This window comes from Dipodomys merriami, unplaced genomic scaffold, assembly GCF_024711535.1.
Source record: "Dipodomys merriami isolate MVZ:Mamm:240054 unplaced genomic scaffold, mDipMer1.0.p SCAF_11, whole genome shotgun sequence".
NCBI lineage: Eukaryota > Metazoa > Chordata > Mammalia > Rodentia > Heteromyidae > Dipodomys > Dipodomys merriami.
The window spans coordinates 13,743,946-13,764,376 of NW_027202382.1; the positions used below are offsets into that span (position 1 = coordinate 13,743,946).

Genomic DNA, 20,431 nt, shown 5'->3' on the forward strand with positions numbered 1-20,431 from the left:
AAAACAACTGGTCTATATTCTTCAAATAACTATCATGAAACTGAGGAACATTTCCACCATAAAAGAACCAAACATGGTAGTGAAAATGAAAGGTTGGAGGATCAAGAGTTGTTATAGGCCCCTCTGAGCCATATAGCAAGACGTTGTCTTTAAAAATAAAATTTAAAACCCAAAAGGGAAGAGGAGCATAGGTTGATTGAAAGGACTGAGGATATAGCTTAGAGGTAGAGCATGTACTTATCACAACCAGAGTGGAGTGGAGAAGGAGAGTGAGAGGGAGAGAATGAGAGAGACATACTGAAGAGTCCTGCCACCTAAATACAATGTAAGATTAAGGACTTACCTAAAACCATTATTGCCAGTGATAAACAAGTACACAATTTTAGCTTTCCAGAAGCTGACTACAAGATCAAAGTCAGGCTATTGTGCCAGCCTATATTATGTACTGATAGTGAGATAGGGTCTCAACAACACAATAAAAAGATATGGCGCCCGTGGCTTACGCCTGTAATCCTAGCTACTCAGGAGGCTGAGATCTGAGGATTATAGTTCAAAGCCAGCCCTGGCAGGAAAGTCTGGGAGACTCTTACCTTCAATAAACAACAAGAAAACCAGAAGTGGCACTGTAGCTCAAGTGGTAGAGCGCTAGCCTAGAGCTGAAGAGCTGAGGGACAGCGCCAAGGCCCAGAGTTCAAGACCCAGGACTGACAAAAAAAAAAAAAAAATATATATATATATATATATATATATAGAGAGAGAGAGAGAGAGAGAGAGAGAGAGAGAAAAAGAGAGAGAGAGAGAGAGAGGGCACCGAGGGCTCACACCTGTAATCCTAGCTACTCAGGAGGCTGAGATCTGAGGGAAGTCTGGAAACTCTTACTTCCAATAAACCACTCAGAAAACAAGAAGTGGAGCTTTTTGCTGTGGCTCTAGTGGTAGAGCACTCGCCTTGAGCTGAAGAGCTGAGGGACAGCATCCAGGCTGAGCTCAAGCCCCACAATTGACAAAAAAAAAAAAAAGATATGGAGACAACTAAGATAAATATAAATATAATAATCTATAAATTAGATAATAACCTAATTTTCTGACTTTGGATAATTATACTGTGACTATGTAAAGGAAGATCTCCATAAACAAGACATAGTAATACACACTTGTAAATCCCTTAGGACGTTGAGGAAGGATAGTAAATTCAAGGGTAGCCTAAGCTATGGTGAGTTCAATGCCAGTTAGGCTGAAAAGGCCCTGTCTCAAAAATCAGAGGGAGGTCTGGGGAGGTGGCTCAGTGGTAGAGTGCTTGCCTTGCATGCATGAGGCCCTGGGTTTGATTCCTCAGCACCACATAAACGAAAAGAAAAAAGCCGGAAGTGGTGCTGTGGCTCAAGTGGTAGAGTGCTAGCCTTGAGCTGAATAGCTGAGGGATAGCGCCCAGGCCCAGAATTCAGGCCCCACGACGGAAAAAAAACAACAACATCAAAAATCAGAGGGAGCAGCCGGGGGCCAGTGGCTCACTCCTGTAATCCTAGCTACCCAGGAGGCTGAGATCTGAGGATCACAGTTCAAAGCCATCCTAGGCAGCAAAGTCCATGAGACTCTTTTTTTTTTTTGGGTCCGGTCATGGGGCCTGAACTCTGGGCCTGGGGGCTGTCCCTCAGCTCTTTAGCTCAAGGCTAGCACTCTACCACTTGAGCCACAGCGCCACTTATGGCTTTTTTCTTTTTTTTTTTTTTTTTTTTTTTGAGTCCAGTCATGGGGCCTGAACTCTGGGCCTGGGCGCTGTCCCTCAGTTCTTCAGCTCAAGGCTAGCGCTCTACCACTTGAGCCACAGCACCACTTCCAGCTTTTTACTTTTTGCTTATGTGGTGCTAAGGAATCGAACCCAGGGCCTCAGGCATGCAAGGCAAGCGCTCTACCACTGAGCCACCTTCCCAGCCCTCCATGAGACTCTTATCTCCAATAAACCACTAGAAAACCAGAAGTGTCGCTGTGGCTCAAGTGGTAGAGCGCTTGCCTTGAGCTGAAGAGCACAAGGACAGCACCCAAGCCCAGAGTTCAAGCCTCACGACCAACAAAAAAAAAAAAAAAAAAAAAGCTTGGGGAAAGACATAGTTGTAAAGTCATGGCCCTGAATTCATCCCCAGCATTACAAAAATAAGTAACATTCTCGATAAATTATCAAAATAGTACAGAAAAAAGTTAAAAGTTGATAGATAAGGGCTGGGAAGGTGGCTCAGTGGTAGAGCGCTTGCTTTGCATGCCTGAGGCCCTGGGTTTGATTCAGCACCACATAAGCAAAATGAAAAAAAAAAAAAAAGCTGATATACATACATACATCTGAGGGATCTAGAAAAAAGAGTCTGTAGAAATTATATGACTATCTTTTTTTAATGTGTGCTGGTCCTTGGGCTTAGACAAAGGTCTCAAGCTCTCACTTGACTCTTTTGCTTCTTGCTGGCATTATACTACCTGAGCCATATATCCGTATCTGGCTTTTTTTTTTGGGGGGGGGATCCAGTTGTAGGGCCTAAACTCTGGGCCTGGGCGCTGTCCCTCAGCTCTTCAGCTCAAGGCTAGCACTCTACCACTTGAGCCACAGCACCGTTTCCGGCTTTTTTCTTTTTGCTTATGCGGTGCTGAGGAATCGAACCCAGGGCCTCATGCATGCAAGGCAAGCGCTCTACCACTGAGCCACCTTCCCAGCCCCTATATCTGGCTTTTTGCTAGTTGATTGGATAAAAGACTCTTGGAATTATCTGCTTGGACTGGCTTCAAACTTTAATCCTCAGATCTCAGCCTCCAGAGTAGCTAGGATTACAGATGTGAGCCACAGGTACCTAGCTTTTATATGTGCTACTTTTGAAACTCTTTTGAGGCTCAGTGGTAGAGTGCTTGCCTACTATGCATGAAGCCCTGGGTTTGATTCCTCAGTACCACATAAACAGAAAAAGCTGGAAGTGGTACTGTGGCCCAAGTGGTAGAGTGCTATCCTTGAGCTAAAGTTCTCAAGCACAGCGCCCAGACCCAGAGTTCAAGCCCCTGGACCAACACAAAAACAGCAACAAGAGTGTGTCCAGGCTAGGAATATGGGTTAGTGGTAGAGAGCTTGCCTGGTGTGCATGAAGCCCCGGGTTAGATTCTTCAGTATGACATAAACAGAAAAGGCTGGATGTGGCACTGTGGCTCAAGTGGTAGAGTGGTAGCCTTGAACAAAAGAAGCTCAGGGACAGAGCCTAGGCCCTGAGTTCAAGCCTCAGGACTGGCCAAAAAAAAAAAAAAATAGAGTGTCCATGTATGTAATTTTAAAAATTATATTCAAAAGAAAGAAAAGATAGTTTGGTAGCAGTCTATAATAACAATGTCCATGATCCTAGCATTTAGGAGGTTAGGGCATTTGCTAAGTTGGTTAAGTAAGGATCTAAAAGTGACCTGCACTACTTAAAGAGTAGAAAGACATTGTCCAAAAAAAAAAAAACAAAACAGCTGAGTTCTGGTGGTTCACACCTGTAATATTAGATCAAGATTCTAAGCCAGCCCAGGCAGGAAAGTCCATGAGACCCTCATCTCCAATTTTTGTTTTGTTTTGTTTTCTTTTGTTGTTGTTGTTTTTCTGTGTGTTTTCTTGTGGGTCATGGGGCTTGAACTCTGGGCCTGGGCACTGTCCCTGAGCTCTTTAGCTCAAGGCTAGCGCTCTACCACTTGAGTCACAGTGCCACTTCTCGTTTTCCGGTGGTTAATTGGAGAAGAGTCTCACAGACTTTTCTGTCTGGGCTGGCTTTGAACCATGATCCTCCGATCTCAGCATTCTGAGTAGCTAGAACTACAGGGGTGAGCCACCAGTGCCCAGCTAACACCAATTAACTACAAAAACAAAAACAAAAACAAAAACAAAAACAAAAAAACCCACACCAGAAGTAGAGTTGTGGTTCAAGCGGTAGAATGCTAGCCTTGAGCAAAAATAGCTCAAGGACAGCACCTATGCCTTGAGTTCAAGCTCCATGACCAGCACAAAAACAGCAATAAAAACAAACAACTAGGGGCTGGGATAAATCTCAGTGGCAAAGCACTTGATAACAATGCAATATCCTGGGTTTGATCCCCAGTGCCAAAAAATAAAAATTAAAAAACTTAGCTTGTCTAAATTGTAAAGTGACTGGCCAGAGATCCAAATCCAGATTTATACAAATTCAAAAGTGCTGTGCTCTCTTTCAGCATGAAACTTAGGCAGGTTCAATTAGAACATCACTACTCTATTACAATAGAACTGGGCACTTTTTGCTCAAGGCTAGCACTTTACCACTTGAGCCACAGCACCACTTCCCTTTTTTTTTGGGGGGGGGGAGGGGTCCAGTTGTGGGGCCTGAACTCTGGGCCTGGGTGCTGTCCCTAAGCTCTTCAGCTCAAGGCTAGTGCTCTACCACTTGAGCCACAGCGCCACTTCCAGCTTTTTTCTTTTTCCTTATGTGGTGCTAAGGAATCGAACCCAGGGCCTCAGGCATGCAAGGCAAGCACTCTACCACTGAGCCAACTTCCCAGCCCATCATTTCTTCTGTTTATATGGTACTGAGGAAACTAACCCAGGGCTTCACACACACTACCATTCTACCACTAAGCCACATTCCCAGCCCCTAAATATATGTAGTTTTTGTTATGAGATTGCACTTAAGATTACTCCTAAGGGGCTGGGAAGTTGGCTCAGTGGTAGAACGCTTGCCTTGCATGCCTGAGGCCCTGGGTTCCGTTCCTCAGCACCACATAAGCAAAAAGAAAAAAACCGGAAGTGGTGCTGTGACTCAAGTGGTAGAGCACTAGCCTTGAGCTGAAGAGCTGAGGGACAGAGTCCAGGCCCAGAGTTCAGGCCCCACAACTGGACCCCAAAAAAAAAAAAAAAAAGATTACTCCTAATATATTTCTTCTTTTGTTAGAGCCATTTATGAAACAACTTTTTCCTTAAATACTCCTCTATCGAGGGATGTTGTTAACTGGGTACATGTGACTCATGTCTATAATCCTAGCTATTCAAGAGGCTAAGATCTGAGGATCACAATTCGAAGCTACACTGGGCATGAAACTCCTATCTCCAATTAACTACCAAAAAACTGTGGCTCAAGTGGTAGAGCTCTATCTTTGAGAACAAAAGATCAGGGTCAGCAATCAGGCCTTGAGTTCAAGCACCAGGACCAGCACCAAAAAACAAAGGGATGGCCTTACCCCCCCAAATCCAAAATTTTCCAACAGTAACAGTTTTTCTTGATCTATTAATGAATAAATACTTATCAGAGTAGGAGTACTCAGGAGAAAGCACTGAATAGCAATGATGTGTTTCTGTTAATACTAACAAAATACAAGCTAGCTTCACATTGAATTTAACAGGACAAGTAAATAAATAGTATACTGACTATCAGCAGGGTATGAACAATTATAAAAGTACTTATAAGGGAAAGGGATGGAACTCAGCGGTACAGTACTTGCCAAGCATGTACAAAACCCATTACCCCCCCCCAAAAAATCACTTATAATTAACTATCAAAATTCAGTCAAAGCTGGGTATGATGACACAAGCCTATCATGAATTTGAGGCCACTCTGGGTGAGTGTGTATGTGTGTGTGTGTGTGTGTGCATAAATACTGAGACCCTGTCTTTGAAAAATATAGAAAAGTCCTCAGTCTGAAATTAGGATGAACCAGGTAAGGTTTATTTATTTACTCACTTACATACTGCCTCTGAAAAGACACTTGCCAATCTACAGAATGTTAACTTTGTACCAGATTACTGTATGTCTGACTTCATTTAAAATAATAATTATAGGGGCTAGGAAAGTGGCTCAGTGGTAGAGTGTTTGCCTCGCATGCATGAGGCCCTGGGTTCGATTCCTCAACATCACATAAACAGAAAAAGCCAAAAGTGACGCTATGGCTTTAGTGGTAGAGTGCTAGCCTTGAGCTGAAGAGCTGAGGGACAGCGCCCAGGCCCAGAGTTCAAGCCCCCACGACCACCATCACCAATAATAATAATAATAATAATAATAAATAATATAGTAGCTAGGGTTGTAGCTCGGTAATACAGCATTTGTCCAGTACACAAGAGGCCCACATTTAATCCCCAGCACTGAAAAAAATAAAAATAATAAAAAAGAAAAAGGAAAGTAGAAGGAATGAATGGATGAATAAACAATGAACAAACAAAAGAAAGAAAAAGAAAAGAGATAGGAAGGGACAGAAAGAATGGGAACTGGAAACAAAAGGATATGACCTAGATGATAATAGGTAGCTTGAATTCAGAATTAAATAGTTTACATTGAACAACATTCATTTGTATCTGAATCATCAATATTACTTCTTTCCTAGTATTTAACTGTATAGTTTTTAAACACAAGTTCAAAATCCTGAAGTTTCCTGAAAAGGAAAACATTATTTATGTTCTTTTCATTTCATTCTAAACAAGAGAAACAAAAGTTCCACAAAAACTTACCTGGACCACTTGTTTCTGTGGTTGTGTTGCCTGTGTTGCTGAAATCTGTGTTTTTTCCCGAGCACCTCGGCAACGATCATTGCTCACCGAAGTCATCATGTATAGTATATACAAAATAATGTATGTACAAAGTAGAAAATCTGCAAGAAAACAGACAAGAGTAAGCAAAACCTTCAAATCATGGTAAAAAGAAAACTTAATTTAAGGACTAGATGCCACATAAAAGTGTCAGGTACTGGTGGTTTCACACTTGTAATACTATTAACTAAGGAGGCTGAGATCTGCGGGTTGTAGTTCAAAGCCAGCTCAGGCAAGAAAATCCATGAGGCTGTTATAGCCAATTAATTTGCAAAATGCCAGAAGAGGAGCTGTGGCTTAAGTGGTAGAATGCCAGCCTTGAGCTAAATAGCTAAGAAAGAACATGAAGTCCTGAGTTCAAGCCCTAGTACTGGCACGTACACACACATATTCTCTCAAATAAAAATTTTCAAGAAATATCCCTTTCATATTAGTAGGTTAGTATTAGGGTTTTTTTATTGTTATTATAAAGGTGATATAGAGGGGGACAGTTATATAAGTCAGATAATGAGTACATTTCTCAATGTCACCCCTTCCCTCACTCTCTCCCAGTTTTTTGTTTTGTTTTGTTTTTGGGTCCGGTCGTGGGGCCTGAACTCTGGGCCTGGGCGCTGTCCCTCAGCTCTTCAGCTCAAGGCTAGCGCTCTACCACTTAAGCCACAGCACCACTGCCGGCTTTTTTTTGTTTATATGGTGCTGAGGAATCGAACCCAGGGCCTCATGCATGCAAGGCAAGCGCTCTACCACTGAGCCACCTTCCCAGCCCCTGTTTTTAAAGTTCTTAACCTTTTAAATTAAGTATTTAAAATTAAGCACCCAATCAAAAACTGTTTGGTGTTCAGTGGTGCTAAAATCTTCAAACAAATAATCATTAGTTTGCTTATAGCTATCAAACAATTCTGTTCACTGAACTATATGTTCCGATTTATCTTTTGAACTGTTTATTCCTCAGTGCTTTGTGAAAATATTTAAAAATACACTGTAACAAAGTAAGAATTTCTCCTTACAGGATGCCATCTAGTGATAAATCTTTGCATGTGCACAGAGCTTAAGATTTACACTGAGTTGAATAGATGCTACAATGGAATTTTTTTTGGGGGGGGGATGGGGGGTCTGGTCGTGGGGCCTGAACTCTGGGCCTGGGTGCTGTCCCTCAGCTCTTCAGCTCAAGGCTAACGCTCTACCATTTGAGCCACAGTGCCACTTCCGGCTTTTTTCTTTATGTGGTGCTGAGGAATCGAACCCAGGGCCTCAGGCATGCAAGGCAAGCGCTCTACCACTGAGCCACCTTCCCAGCTCCCTACAATGGAATTCTTTTACTGACCAAAAAGTCTTAATTTTTTATAGCCTATTACAACCAAACATTATTTTGCCATAATATTCAGTTATAAGTAAGGAAAAACCATAAGACTTTCTCTATTTCTCTGAGTATAAATATTAACAGTTCATATTTCCTTTCTAATCAGCAATCCTTAGCATAAAACAGTCCATAATGACTAATTAGGCTATAAATAAAGGTCCTAGTTCCATAATGAAGTCAGATTAGCTGCTTTTTGGTGAAGCGTAAGTACATGGCATACTTTATTCTTAAGTGTTGTTTAAAAATAACATATTTTTCCATTTTTAATTAAGGTTTAGTGTTGCTACATATTAACAAGTTATTAGTATTATTATATATTATTACTATGAAAAGCCTGTAGCTTATAAATAACATAGAAGCTGGACTCCAGGGGTTTGTGCCTATAATCCTAGCTTCTCAGAAGGCTGAGATCTGAGATTTAAGATTCAAGGCCAGTTCAGCCAAGCACACAAATCCAAGAGATTCTTATCTCCAATTAACTACATAAGTCTAGAAGTAAAGGGCTAAGTCAACAGTCATTATTAGAAAAAGCCAAGGGACAGCATAGGGCCCAATTTAAGACCTGGTACTGGTACACACACACACACTGGTACACACACACACTGGTACACACACACACAAGTATACACAAGTATACACACACACTCACGCGCATGCGCGCATGCGCGCTTGCGCGCAGGGGGGGGGGGGGGAACACTTCAAAGGACTATTGAAATGGGTGCAGATGGCTCATGCCTGAATCCTAGCTACTAAAGAGGCTGAGAACTGAGGATCACAGTTCAAAACCAGCCTAAACAGGTAAGTCTGTGAAACTCATCTCCGCTAAACTACCAAAAAAGCCAGAAGTGAAACTGTGGCATAAGTGATAGAGTGCTAGCCCTGAGCAAAAAAGCAGCTCAGGGACAGTGGCTAGGCTCTGATGTCAAGCCCCAGAAACAGCACCAAAAGAAAAGAAGAAAATGAAAGCAAGAGTAATGAAGTCTTATGTCTTCAGATGAGTATGTCAAAATATTCAGATTAGCTTGTTTTCTGGAATTATGGCTCTCCACATTTAAGACTGAAATTTCAGAATAGCTGACTTGCTCTTCATAAAGAATGTCTTGATGCTGAAGATGTCCAGCAAAAATATTTTCAGAGCTGGCCACAATGGTATTCGCCTGTAGTCTCAGATACAAAGTATTGGAGTACAGCCCTGGTAACAATGAGACCTCATCAGAGAAGGGAAAAAAAGAAAACCTTCCAGAGACAAAACTGAGGCTCTCCAGAAGAAGAACAGAAGAAAATATAACTAAAACACAGAGAACAGAAAATACATAAAGTTAATGACATGACTCAACAAAATTTTCTCATATGAATTTTATATGGAACTTCTAAAGATTATGAATCAAAGTTACCAAAGTAACCATCAATAACCTTTAAGTTTTTTACTCTGCACTGTAAAAATAATAGTCATGGGAAATAAACTGTAAGATTCAACACCCACAATTAACATACTGTTATCTATGCATAAATTCCAGAAACAGAACTAGATGTAATAAACAGAATTGCTTCTGCCAATAAGTACCCAGTTGCCAGATCATAGGAATTCAAATTATTCTTGTGTTCCATCCTCTCTATTACTTCTCTACCCTCAAGAGCTCTATTACTAGGGAACAGGTTCCAAGAGATTGCTTAGAATAGAAACAGACAAGAGCAAGAGATTCTAAAAATAATCTAGCAGAAACACAAACATGCATATCTCAGGTTCTTTAGCTGCAAGACACACAAGGTTACAATTCAACAAAATTTAGAACCTTATGTATCTCACTTTATTCAAAGTAAATGAAAGCTGTGACCAATTTTAACACAAGTAAGAGTTGCTGGTATATTTTTAATTTTTTTCCCTTCATTTTCTTGTCAGCACTGTGGCTTGAACCTAGGTGTTGTCCTTCAGCTTAAGGCTGGCACTCTATCATTTGAGCCACAGCTCTACTTCTGGCTTCTTAGTGGTTAATAGAGATAGAAACCTCAAACTTTTCTGTCTGGGTTGGCTTCAAACTGAGACTCTCAGATCTCAACCTCCTGAATAACTAGAATTACAGACAGGAACCATCCTCTATTTTTAACTTCTTTAAAACAAAATCAGGGCTGGGAATGTGGCTTAGTGGTAGAATGCTTACCTAGAATGCATGAAGCCCTGGGTTCAATTCCTCAGAACCACATAAGCAGAAAAAGCCAGAAGTGGTGCTGTGGCTCAAGTGGTAGAGTGCTAGCCTTAGGCAAAGAGAGGCTCAGGGACAGAGCCCAGGCCCTGAGTTCAAGCCCCAGGACTGGCAAAACAAAAACAAAAACAAAAATCACCCAATTGTAGTGGCATACACCTGTAATCTCAACACTCAGGAGACTGAATCAGGAGGATTTTGAGTTCAAGGCCAGCTTGGGATATATAGTAAGACACTATCTCCAAAAGAAACAAAAGAAAATCAACAAATACAATATAAATTTCCAGTTATCTAAGGTAAAAAAAATGGTCAATATAATTTATAATATAAAAAAACAGCATAATAAACTAACTTGTTGGGATTGGCCAGTGGGAGAGGGGTTGGCATACTAGAGTTTGGACTCAGCCTTTCTTGGACTTGCTAGGCAGCTCCACCACTTGAGCCACACCCCCAAAACTGCTATTATTTTTTTTAAGGACTACTTTGAAAATTAGATACTTCAAAAAGCTGTGGGGTTTTGCTGTTATTGTTTGGCCAGTCTTAGGGCTTAAACTCAAGGGCCAAGGCACTATCCCTGAGCTTCTTTCTGCTCAAGGCTAGCACTCTACCACTTGAGCCAAAGCTCCACTTCCAGCTTTTTCTGTTTATGTGGTACTGAGGAATCCAACCCAGGGCTTCATGCATGCTAGGCAAGCACTCTACCACGAAGCCACCTTCCCAGCCCACAGCTGTGTTTTCAAAAGTTATCAGTTCAGAAAAAGAAAAAAAAATTTCCGTTTGGAATGAATAGAAGATGGTTAACAGTCACCAATGCTTAATTATTAAAGCATATATAAACTAATATCACAGATTTATCCTGAGGACACTAACTTTTTTTTTGGGGGGGGGGGGATCAGTCGTGGGGCTTGAACTCTGGGCTTGGGCGCTGTCCCTGTGCTCTTCAGCTCAAGGTGAGCACTCTACCACTTGAGCCACAGCGCCACTTCTGGTTTTCTAGTGGTTTTTATTGGAGAAAAGTCTCACGGACTTTCCTGCCCAGGCTGGCTTTGAACCGCAATCCTCAGATCTCAGCCTCCTGAATAGCTAGGATTACAGGCGTGAGCCACCAGCGCCTGGCTTGACACTAACCTTAAGGTATACAAAAACACTATGGGATAAAAATATTTAAAACTGCTATCAGCCAGGCACCAGTGGCTCACACTTGAAATCCTAGCTATTCAGGAGGCTGAGAGCTGAGGATAGTAGTTCCAAAGCCAGCCCAGGCAGGAAAGTCCAGGATTCTTAACTCCAATTAACCACCAGAAAACAAGAAGTAGCACTGTGGCTCAAACTGGTAGAGCACAAAAGCTCAGGGACAGTGCCCAGTACCTGAGTTCAAGCCCCATGACAGACAGGAAAAAAAAAAGTTATCATATCATATCCTAAAATAAAAACATTGACAATCACATTTGATCAATTTGAAATGTTACAGAATACTTGTTGATAACATTTTGAGACTAAGGAAGATTTCAACAGTCATTGATACGCTTGTGCATCAGCTACTAAACCAAGTAAATATTACAGGAATAACAAAATGAATGCCTTTTTTAAACAGACATGAGTTACTAAGTGAACTAAGAGCTCAACTGAAAATAGGATAGAAGTTGGGAATGTGGCATAGTGGTAGAGTGCTTGCCTAGCATGCATGAAGCCCTGGGTTCCATTCCTCAGAACCACATAAACAGGAAAAGCTGGAAGTGGCAGTGTGGCTCAAGCAGTAGAGCACTAGCTTTGGGCAGAGAGAAGCTTGGGGAGAGATACCAGGCCCTGAGTTCAAGAACTGGCAAAAATTAAAAAAAGTGCACATGCACATGCATGTACATTACATGCCAGTACTACAACTTGAACTCTTTTTTTGAGCTTTTTGGCTCAAGGTTGTTCTACCACTTCAGCCATACTTCCACTTCTGGCTTTTGATTAGAATTTGTCCTTGTTGGATTCAAACCTCAATCCTCAGGTCTCAGCCCCCGAGTAGCTAGGATTATGAGTAGTTAGGACTATAGAGCTAAGATTATGAGCCACGGATATCCAGTTTAGGATGTATAACTTATGTTCAAGAAGCCAAACTCAGGCAGATGCCACTGGTTCGTGCTACTTCTCAGGAGGCTGAGATCTATCTAGAGGGTCATGTATAGTTTGAAGCCAACCTGGATGGAACAAAATCCAAGAAACTTCATCTCCAAAATAACCAGCAAGAGGCTGAGAAGGTGGCTCAGTGGTAGAGAGCTTGCCTTGCATGCATGAGGCCCTGGGTTCAATTCCTCAGCACCACATAAGAAAAAAGAAAAAAAGCTGGAAGTGGTGCTGTGGCTCAAGTGGTAGAGTGCTAGCCTTAAGCTGAAGAGCTGAGAGACAGCGCCCAGGCCCAGAGTTCAGGCCCCACGACCAGACCCAAAAAAAAACAAACAAAACAAAAACAGTAAAAAAAAAAACAAGCTAGAGGCATGGCTAGAGTGCCAGCTGAGCAAGCAAGCTGAGCCAAGTGCAGGGCCTCAGTTCAAAGCCATCCTGCAAAAATAAAGAAGCAAGTCTCTTAAGAATGCCCATAGTGGGCTAGGAATGTGGCTTAGCTTGCCTAGCATGCATGAAGCCCTGCGTTGAATTCCTTAGTACCACATAAACAGAAAAAGTCAGAAGTGGTGCTGTGGTTCAAGTGGTAGAGTGCTAGCATTGGGCACAGAGAGGCTCAAGGACAATGCCCAGGCCCTGAGTTCAGTACAGGCAAAAAAAAAAAAAAAAAAAAAGAATGCCCATAGATTCTGTTCACTCAATTATGAGGCCAGTGTTATAAGGACTATGTGTCCAACTAGTTAGGATGGGCACAGCTGTACATTTATATACAAGTCTAAAATTATTATGTAATGATACTTCAATTGATCTTGAGTTTAGCCAAGAAACAATAAATAATGGTAATAATGATGGCAAATACATACTATCCACCATACACTATGTTATAGGATATATATATATATATATATATATATATACTCAACACTCTAGGTACATATATTCTAGGTACATAATAACACATAATACATAATACTATATTTGTTGTTGTTAAGAGTTCTGCTATACACTTGCTAATTAGGCATTCTACTACCTGTACCATGCCCACAGCTAATTAAAAGATGAAGCTAAGGATTCAAATTGAGGCCATCTAACCACTGGACCCTTAACCACTGTGCTATGTTACAAAGTGTTCAGTTACAGATAGACAACAGCCTCCAGCTCAGCCTCCTCTTCTACAAGGCAACAGAACTACTGTGTGTGACCTACAATGCTCATGACTAATGAGAAAGAACTGCTATGAGCCAAAATCTTACTAAGCTCTATGATCTTCCAGATACCTCTCAGTACTACCTTTGGGTCTCTATGAACTCCTATGACCAGTTTTACTACTTTTGTTTAATTTCCAATCTGTGCTCTTGATATTTCTACTAAGAAAAGATCCATTATTCTCAAACTTTTCTAGAGAAAATTAATTTAAAAGAATCTCAATTGGTTTGCAAAGTGCAGAACAGGCAGTGAGAAGAAGATAATAATGGCCAATCCAGGAGAGAAATAAGGCAACGAGGATGCCAAAGTACGAAATTATGAGACTAATTCCATGCAGCTTAACTGCCAGTGTCCTGAATGCCAGGAGCTGACCAAGCTAATACTTTTATTCTCCACAGCTGTAGAGGGCAGGGTCAGGCTTCTAGCAACTGGTGGACAAGGATGAATTTCTCTACACCCACTTGGCAGACAGTAGAAGGACAATGTTATCAGCTGTCCCATGCGTATAACCTGTCCATGGAAAAAATGAGCACTGGTGAACTCTTGAACATTACAGAACATCAAATTTCATTTGCTACATTCACATTTCTCATTTGGGTACCTAAGATCCAGGAGGGGATGGGCTGGGAAGGTGGCTCAGTGGTAGAGCGCTTGCCTTGCATTCATGAGGTCCTGGGTTCGATTCCCCAGCACCACATAAGCAAAAAGAAAAAAGCCGGAAGTGGCGCTGTGGCTCAACTGGTAGAGCGCTGGCCTGAGCTGAAGAGCTGAGGGACAGCGCCCAGGACCAGAGTTCAAGTCCCATGACTGGACCCAAAAAAAAAAAAAAAACACAAAGCCGGGCGCTGGTGGCTCACGCCTGTAATCCTAGCTACTCAGGAGGCTGAGATTTGAGGATCGCGGTTCAAAGCCAGCCCGGGCAGGAGAGACCGTGAGACTCCTATCTCCAATAAACCACCAGAAAACCGGAAGTGGCGCTGTAGCGCAAGTGGTAGAGCGCTTGCCTTGAGCTGAAGAGCTGAGGGACAGCGCCCAGGCCCAGAGTTCAAGCCCCACGACCGACAAAAAAAAAAAAAAAAAAACACAAGATCCAGGAGGGGAAAGTATTCTCTATGACTATTTCCATACATGTGTCCTATTCCTACCTTGAATTCCCAACTCTAAATCCTGCCTCCCTTTTTCTTCCATTCTTTCTGGTGATTTAGAGGACTTAACTCAGGGCTTGACATATACTGAGCAAGTATTTTATCACTGAGCTACACTTCCAGTATTTAAAACTTGTCTTTAAGCCAGACGCCGGTGGCTCACGCCTGTAATCCTAGCCACTCAGGAGGCTGGGATCTGAGGATTGCAGTTCAAAGCCAGCCCAGGCAGGAAAGACTGTGAGACTCCTATCTCCAATAAACCACCAGAGGGGCTGGAAGGCGGCTCAGTAGTAGAGGGCTTGCCTTGCATGCCTGAGGCCCTGGGTTCGATTCCTCAGCACCACATAAGCAAAAAGAAAAAAGCTGGAAGTGGCGCTGTGGCTCAAGTGGTAGAGCGCTAACCTTGAGCTGAAGAGCCGAGGGACAGTGCCCAGGCCCAGAGTTCTGGCCACATGGCCGGAACCAAAAAAAAAAAAAAAAAAACCAAATCCAATAAACCACCAGAAAACTGGAAGTGGTGCTGTAGCCCAAGTGGTAGATTGTTCGCCTTGAGCTGAAGAACTGAGAGATAGTGCCCAGGCCCAAAGTTCAATCCCCACAACCGACAAAAAAAACAAAACAAAACTGTCTTTAGGACTGCGAAGGTGGCTCAGTGGTAGAGTGCTTGCCTTGCATGCATGAGGCCCTGGGTTCGATTCCTCAGCACCACATAAGCAGAAAAGGCCGGAAGTGGCACTGTGGCTCAAGTGGTAGAGCGCTAGCCTTGAGCTGAAGAGCTGAGGGGCAGCGCCCAGGCCCAGAGTTCAGGCCCCACAACTGACCCAAAAAAAATAATTAATTAAAAATTAAAATTTATCTTTAACTCAGCAGCTGCTAGGATTCCTTGTCTTTCAATTACTCAAAAAGTCTCTTCATTCTTTACATCTTTACTTTTACTTTTTCTTGTCTTTCTTTTTTCTTTTTTGGAAATACCGGGGGCTCAAACTTGCTAAGGCAAGCAACCTATCATCTTAGCCGTACTCTCAGTTCTTTCTTTGGAGATCGGGTCTTGTTAATTTTGCTGGAGCTAACTTAAGTCAATTTCTCTTACCTCTTCCCCACAAGTAGCCAGCACCACCAGCCTAACCTCTTTTTTTTTTTTTTGATCCGGTCATAGGGCCTGAACTCTGGGCCTGGCCACTGTCACTCAGCTCTTCAGCTCAAGGCTAGCACTTTACCACTTGAGCCACAGCGCCACTTCCGGTTTTTTCTGCTTATGTGGTGCTGAGGAATCGAACCCACAGCCTCATGCATGCGAGGCAAGCACTCTACCACTGAGCCAACTTCCCAGCCCTAACCTCTTCTTAAAAATAAAAATTTTAAAGACCTGCACTAGCTCAGTGCTGGTGGCTCATGCCTATAATCCTAGCTACTCAGGAGGCTGAGATCTGAGTATCTCGGTTCAAAGCCAGCCCACGCAGGAGAGTTCATGAGACTCTCATATCCAATGAACGACGCAGAGAAGGTCAGAAATGCTGTTATGGTTCTAGTGGTAGAATCGTAGCCTTGAGCAAAAGCTCAAAGACAGTGGCCAAGCCCCAAGTTCAAGCCCCAAGACCTGGAGATAGGGGCAAAGGGAGAAGCCTGTACTATATATAGTTTTTATTAATAAGGCCTATCACATTAAAGGAAAATGTAGTTTTGAGACTGAACAGGGAGCTGGGAAGGTGGCTCAGTGTTTGTAAAACGCTTGCCTGTGGCTCAAGTGGTACTAGCTTTAAGCACAGAGAGGCTCAGGGACAGTGCCCAGGCCCTGAATTCAAGCCCCAGGACTGGTGGAAATAAAGATTACTACTGGGCTGGGAATGTGGCTTAGTGGTAGAGTGCTTGCCTAGCATGCATGAAGCCCTGGGTTTGATTGCTCAGTACCACATAAACAGAAAAAGCTGGAAGTAGCACTTTGGCTCAAGTAGTAGACTACTATCCTTGAGCAAAAGAAGTTCACAGACAGTGCCCAGGCCCCGAGTTCAAGCCCCAGGACTGGAAAAAAAAAAATTTACTCCTCTGAGCTAAGGGTGTGGCAAAAGTCTACACTCCCAGAACTTAAGACGGTGGGACAAGAACCTAAATTCCAGGCCACCTTGGATAACACAGAGTCAGTCTCAAAAAAAAAAAAAAAAAAGAAAGGTAAAGTTTAGTTGGGTACCAATGGTTCATACCTGTAATCCTAGCTACCCAGGAGTCTGAGATCTGGGGATCACAATTTGAAGCCAGGTGGGCAAACAAATCCAAGATTCTTATCTTCGGTTAACTTGTAAAAGCCAAAAGTGAAGATGTGGCTCATGTGGGTGTGGCTCCAGTGGTACAACACTTTGAGCAAAAAAACTAAAGGAGAGCTGGGTCAGAGTACAAGGTCCTGACTTCAATAAATAATAGTACCAGCAATAACTATCCTTCCAATGGTCTTTTTTGCATCACTACCAGGATGTAATCTACCAGGAATAGCTACATTATGCTTTTTGTCACTGAACATTAATAAACTATTACATAGGACTGGGAATATAGTGCAATAATTTAAACACTTGCCTAGCAGGCACAAAGCTAAAAGTGGTTAACCCACAACTTTACAAAGCTTCAATTCTGCACTGGGGATATATAATTCAGTGGTAGTCTTTTTAGGAATAAACAGCTCTCAACATTATACACTACTCATTGAGGTTTTGGTGCTAGGTATAGAACCTTGTACATGCTAATAAACGTGTTCAACATGTGTTCCATCACTGAACTATAACTTCAATCCTTGTACATAAAGTACCAAGTTTTTAGTCTTGTTTTCAGTAGTTCTCAAAGCTTCCTTTGAACTCCTGGGTTCATGTGATCCTCTAGTCTGAGACTCCACAAGTAGCTGGGATTACAGAAGCCTGATACAATGTCCAATGAGGGTTTGTTTTTGTCAGGAGTGGGCTTGAGCTCAGGGCCTGGGCACTGTGGCTGAGCCTTTTTGTGCTCAAGGCTAGCATTCTACCACCTAAGCCACAGCACCACTTACAGTTTTGTTTTTTGTTTTTTTGGGGTCCGGTCGTGGGGCCTGAACTCTGGGCCTGGGCACTGTACCTCAGCTATTCAGCTCAAGGCTAGCGCTCTACCACTTGAGCCACAGTGCCACTTCCAGCTCTTTTTTTCTGCTTATGTGGTACTAAGGAATCGAACCCAGGGCCTCATGCATGCAAGGCAAGTGCTCTACCCCTGAGCCACCTTCCCAGCCCCACTTACAGTTTTTGAGTGGTTAGATAAATCTCACAGGAAGTTTTCTACCTGGGCCGGTTTCAAACAGAGATCCTCAGAGCTCAGGCTTCTGAGTAGCTAGGATTACAGGCATGAGCCACCAGCGCCCAGTTACAGTATGTTTGTTTTGTTTAGTTTTGGTCAGTTGTAGGGGCTAAACTCTGGGCCTGGGCGCTTTCTCTCAGCTCTTCAGCTCAAAGCTAGCACCCTACTCTTGAGCCACAATGCCACTTCTGGCTTTTTTTCTGCTTATGTAGTGCTGAGGAATTGAACCTAGGGCCTCATGCATGCAAGGCAAGCACTCTACCACTAAGCTACCTTCCCAGCCCACAGTATGAGTTTTGATTATGTCTGTTTGTCACATATATAACCCTGGAATAATATTTTAATCAACCACAATATCAGTAACTGTCTCCTCTATTACATTGTTTTCATGCCCTATTTACCTGCCTGACCTCTCGATTATAAAACTAGTATACAGTTTACTTTGCTAATAACACTGCCAACACTTTCCTATTCCCTGTTCCCTACACTTTATTCAACCTTGCCATTATCCCAAATTACACCTGTTTTTTTTTTGTTTTTTTGTTTCTTTTTGTCAGTCGTGGGGCCTGAACTCTGGGCATAGGCGCTATCCCTCAGCTCTTCAGCTCAAGGCTAGCACTCTACCACTTGAGCCACAGCGCCACTTCCAGCTTTTTTTTCTACTTATGTGGTGCTGAGGAATCGAACCCAGGGCCTCATGCATACAAGGCAAGCACTCTACCACTGAGCCACCTTCCAAGCCCAGCTCAAGGTTTTTTTAATTAAAGATACTCTATTAAAAGTAATTGTAAAAGGAGTTACAATTCCATAAATTAAGCTCAACTAGTTTTTTTGTTGCTTTGTTTTGGGGGTTTTTTGGCTTTTTTTTTTTTTTTTTTTTGCCAGTCGTGGGGCTTAACTCTGGGCCTGAGTGCTGTCCCTCAGCTCTTCAACTCAAGGCTAGTGCTCTACCAGTTGAGCCGCAGCGCCACTTCCGGCTTTTTCTGTTTATGTAGTGCTAAGGAATGGAACCCAGGCCTCATGCATGCAAGGCAAGCACTCTACCACTGAGCTACCTTCCCAGCCCCAAGCTCCCCCAAGCTCAAGTTATAAAACTAAGAATTTTTATCCCTTTCTGTATAACTAATGAAGCTAATAACAAAAAAAGAGTAAGAAAAAGAATTGTCATGGGATGGTCCGCTCTCTAGTAATTCAAAGAAACATTATACCAAGTAATTGATATTGAAACAATATATTATTGTGTAGTGACATCTATCTCTAATCCCAGCACTTGGGAGGCTAAAGTATGGCTCAAGGCCATACTGGGTTATACAGCATATTCCAAGCTGTCTTAGACTACATACCAAGACCTGTCTCAAAAAAAAAAAAAAATTAAAAATAGAACTAGGGGTGAGGAGTTCCCATGAATTATCCCAGGAACCTTCTCTTCCTCTTCCTGTAAGTAGCCTGAGATGACCTGCAAAAACAGTTTGCAACTCTCTTGACCCAGTAAACCCCACAAAATCATGCAAATCAAGAGTTTCAAATCTTCATGCTCACTTTAAGAACACCTGAGAAACCACTCAGGGTATGTATATCAGAAAAGCTGCCAAGTGGGGCTGGGAAGGTGGCGGTGGCTCAGTGGTAGAGCGCTTGCCTTGTATGCATGAGGCCCTGGGTTCGATTCCCCAGCACCACATAAGCAAAAAAAAAAAAAAAGAAAAAAGAAAAAAAGCCGGAAGTGGCGCTGTGGCTCAAGTGATAGCGTGCTAGCCTTGAGCTGAAGAGCTGAGGGACAGCGCCCAGGTCCACAGTTCAAGCCCCACGACCGGACCCAAAAAAAAAAAAAAGAAAGAAAGAAAAAAGGAAAGTTGCCAAGTGGTGCTATGGCTCAAGCGCTAGAGCGCTAGCCTTGAACTAAAGAGCTAAGGGACAGCGCCCAGGTCCAGAGTTCAAGCCCCATGACCGACCCCCCCCCAAAAAAAAAAAAGTTGCCACGTATCTTGAAGATGTCACTTTAACAAAGCAATCTGTACCATTCCAGCATTACAACTGTAGAGTTGATAAGAGTGCCCAGACCAAACAGCAGACCTGGACACAAGGCTGGTGGCCTAAAGAATCCAAAAGCTTTTCTGCAAAGCTTATAAAGGTGAAGAGTAAGCCTGGTGGCTCACACTGTAATCCTAGCTGCTCAAGAGGCTGAAATCTGAAGATTGTGGTTTGAAGCCAGCTCTTATTTCCAATTAACCACCAGAAAACTGGAAGTGGAGTTGTGACCCAAAATGTTAAGAGAGCTAGCCTTGAGCGAAAACACTCAAGAGATAACGCACAGGCCCTGAGTTCCAACCTCACAACCAAAGGGGGGGGGGGGGTGTATGGAGGGTGAAGGTTAAGACACGAGGCTCATTCTTGTGGCCCAAGTTTCTAGGAAGCTAACATCAAAGGATTTCGGTTCAAAGCCAGCAGAGCAGCCGGGAGTTGGTGGCTCACACCTGTAATCCTAGCTACTCAGAAGGCTAAGATCTGAGGATCAAGGTTCAAAGCCATCCCAAGCAGGAAAGTCCCTGTGAGATTT

The 20,431-nt window shown here is 42.8% G+C and overlaps 1 protein-coding gene and 1 non-coding gene across 10 annotated transcripts in view; one reads left to right on the plus strand and one right to left on the minus strand.

Moving 5' to 3' along the window:
• Positions 1-20,431, minus strand: part of Ubap2 (ubiquitin associated protein 2) — a 111,813-nt gene that overhangs the window by 81,638 nt on the left and 9,744 nt on the right. For all 9 annotated transcript variants that reach the window (XM_070008791.1, XM_070008775.1, XM_070008850.1 and 6 more), the window contains exon 2: positions 6,470-6,609. In XM_070008791.1, the coding sequence (XP_069864892.1) occupies positions 6,470-6,549 (80 nt within the window). In that variant the 5' untranslated portion in view covers positions 6,550-6,609. The remainder of the gene's footprint in view (positions 1-6,469; positions 6,610-20,431) is intronic.
• Trnat-ugu (transfer RNA threonine (anticodon UGU)) lies at positions 19,487-19,561 on the plus strand. The gene has a single exon. It is a non-coding gene; the product is annotated as a tRNA-Thr (tRNA).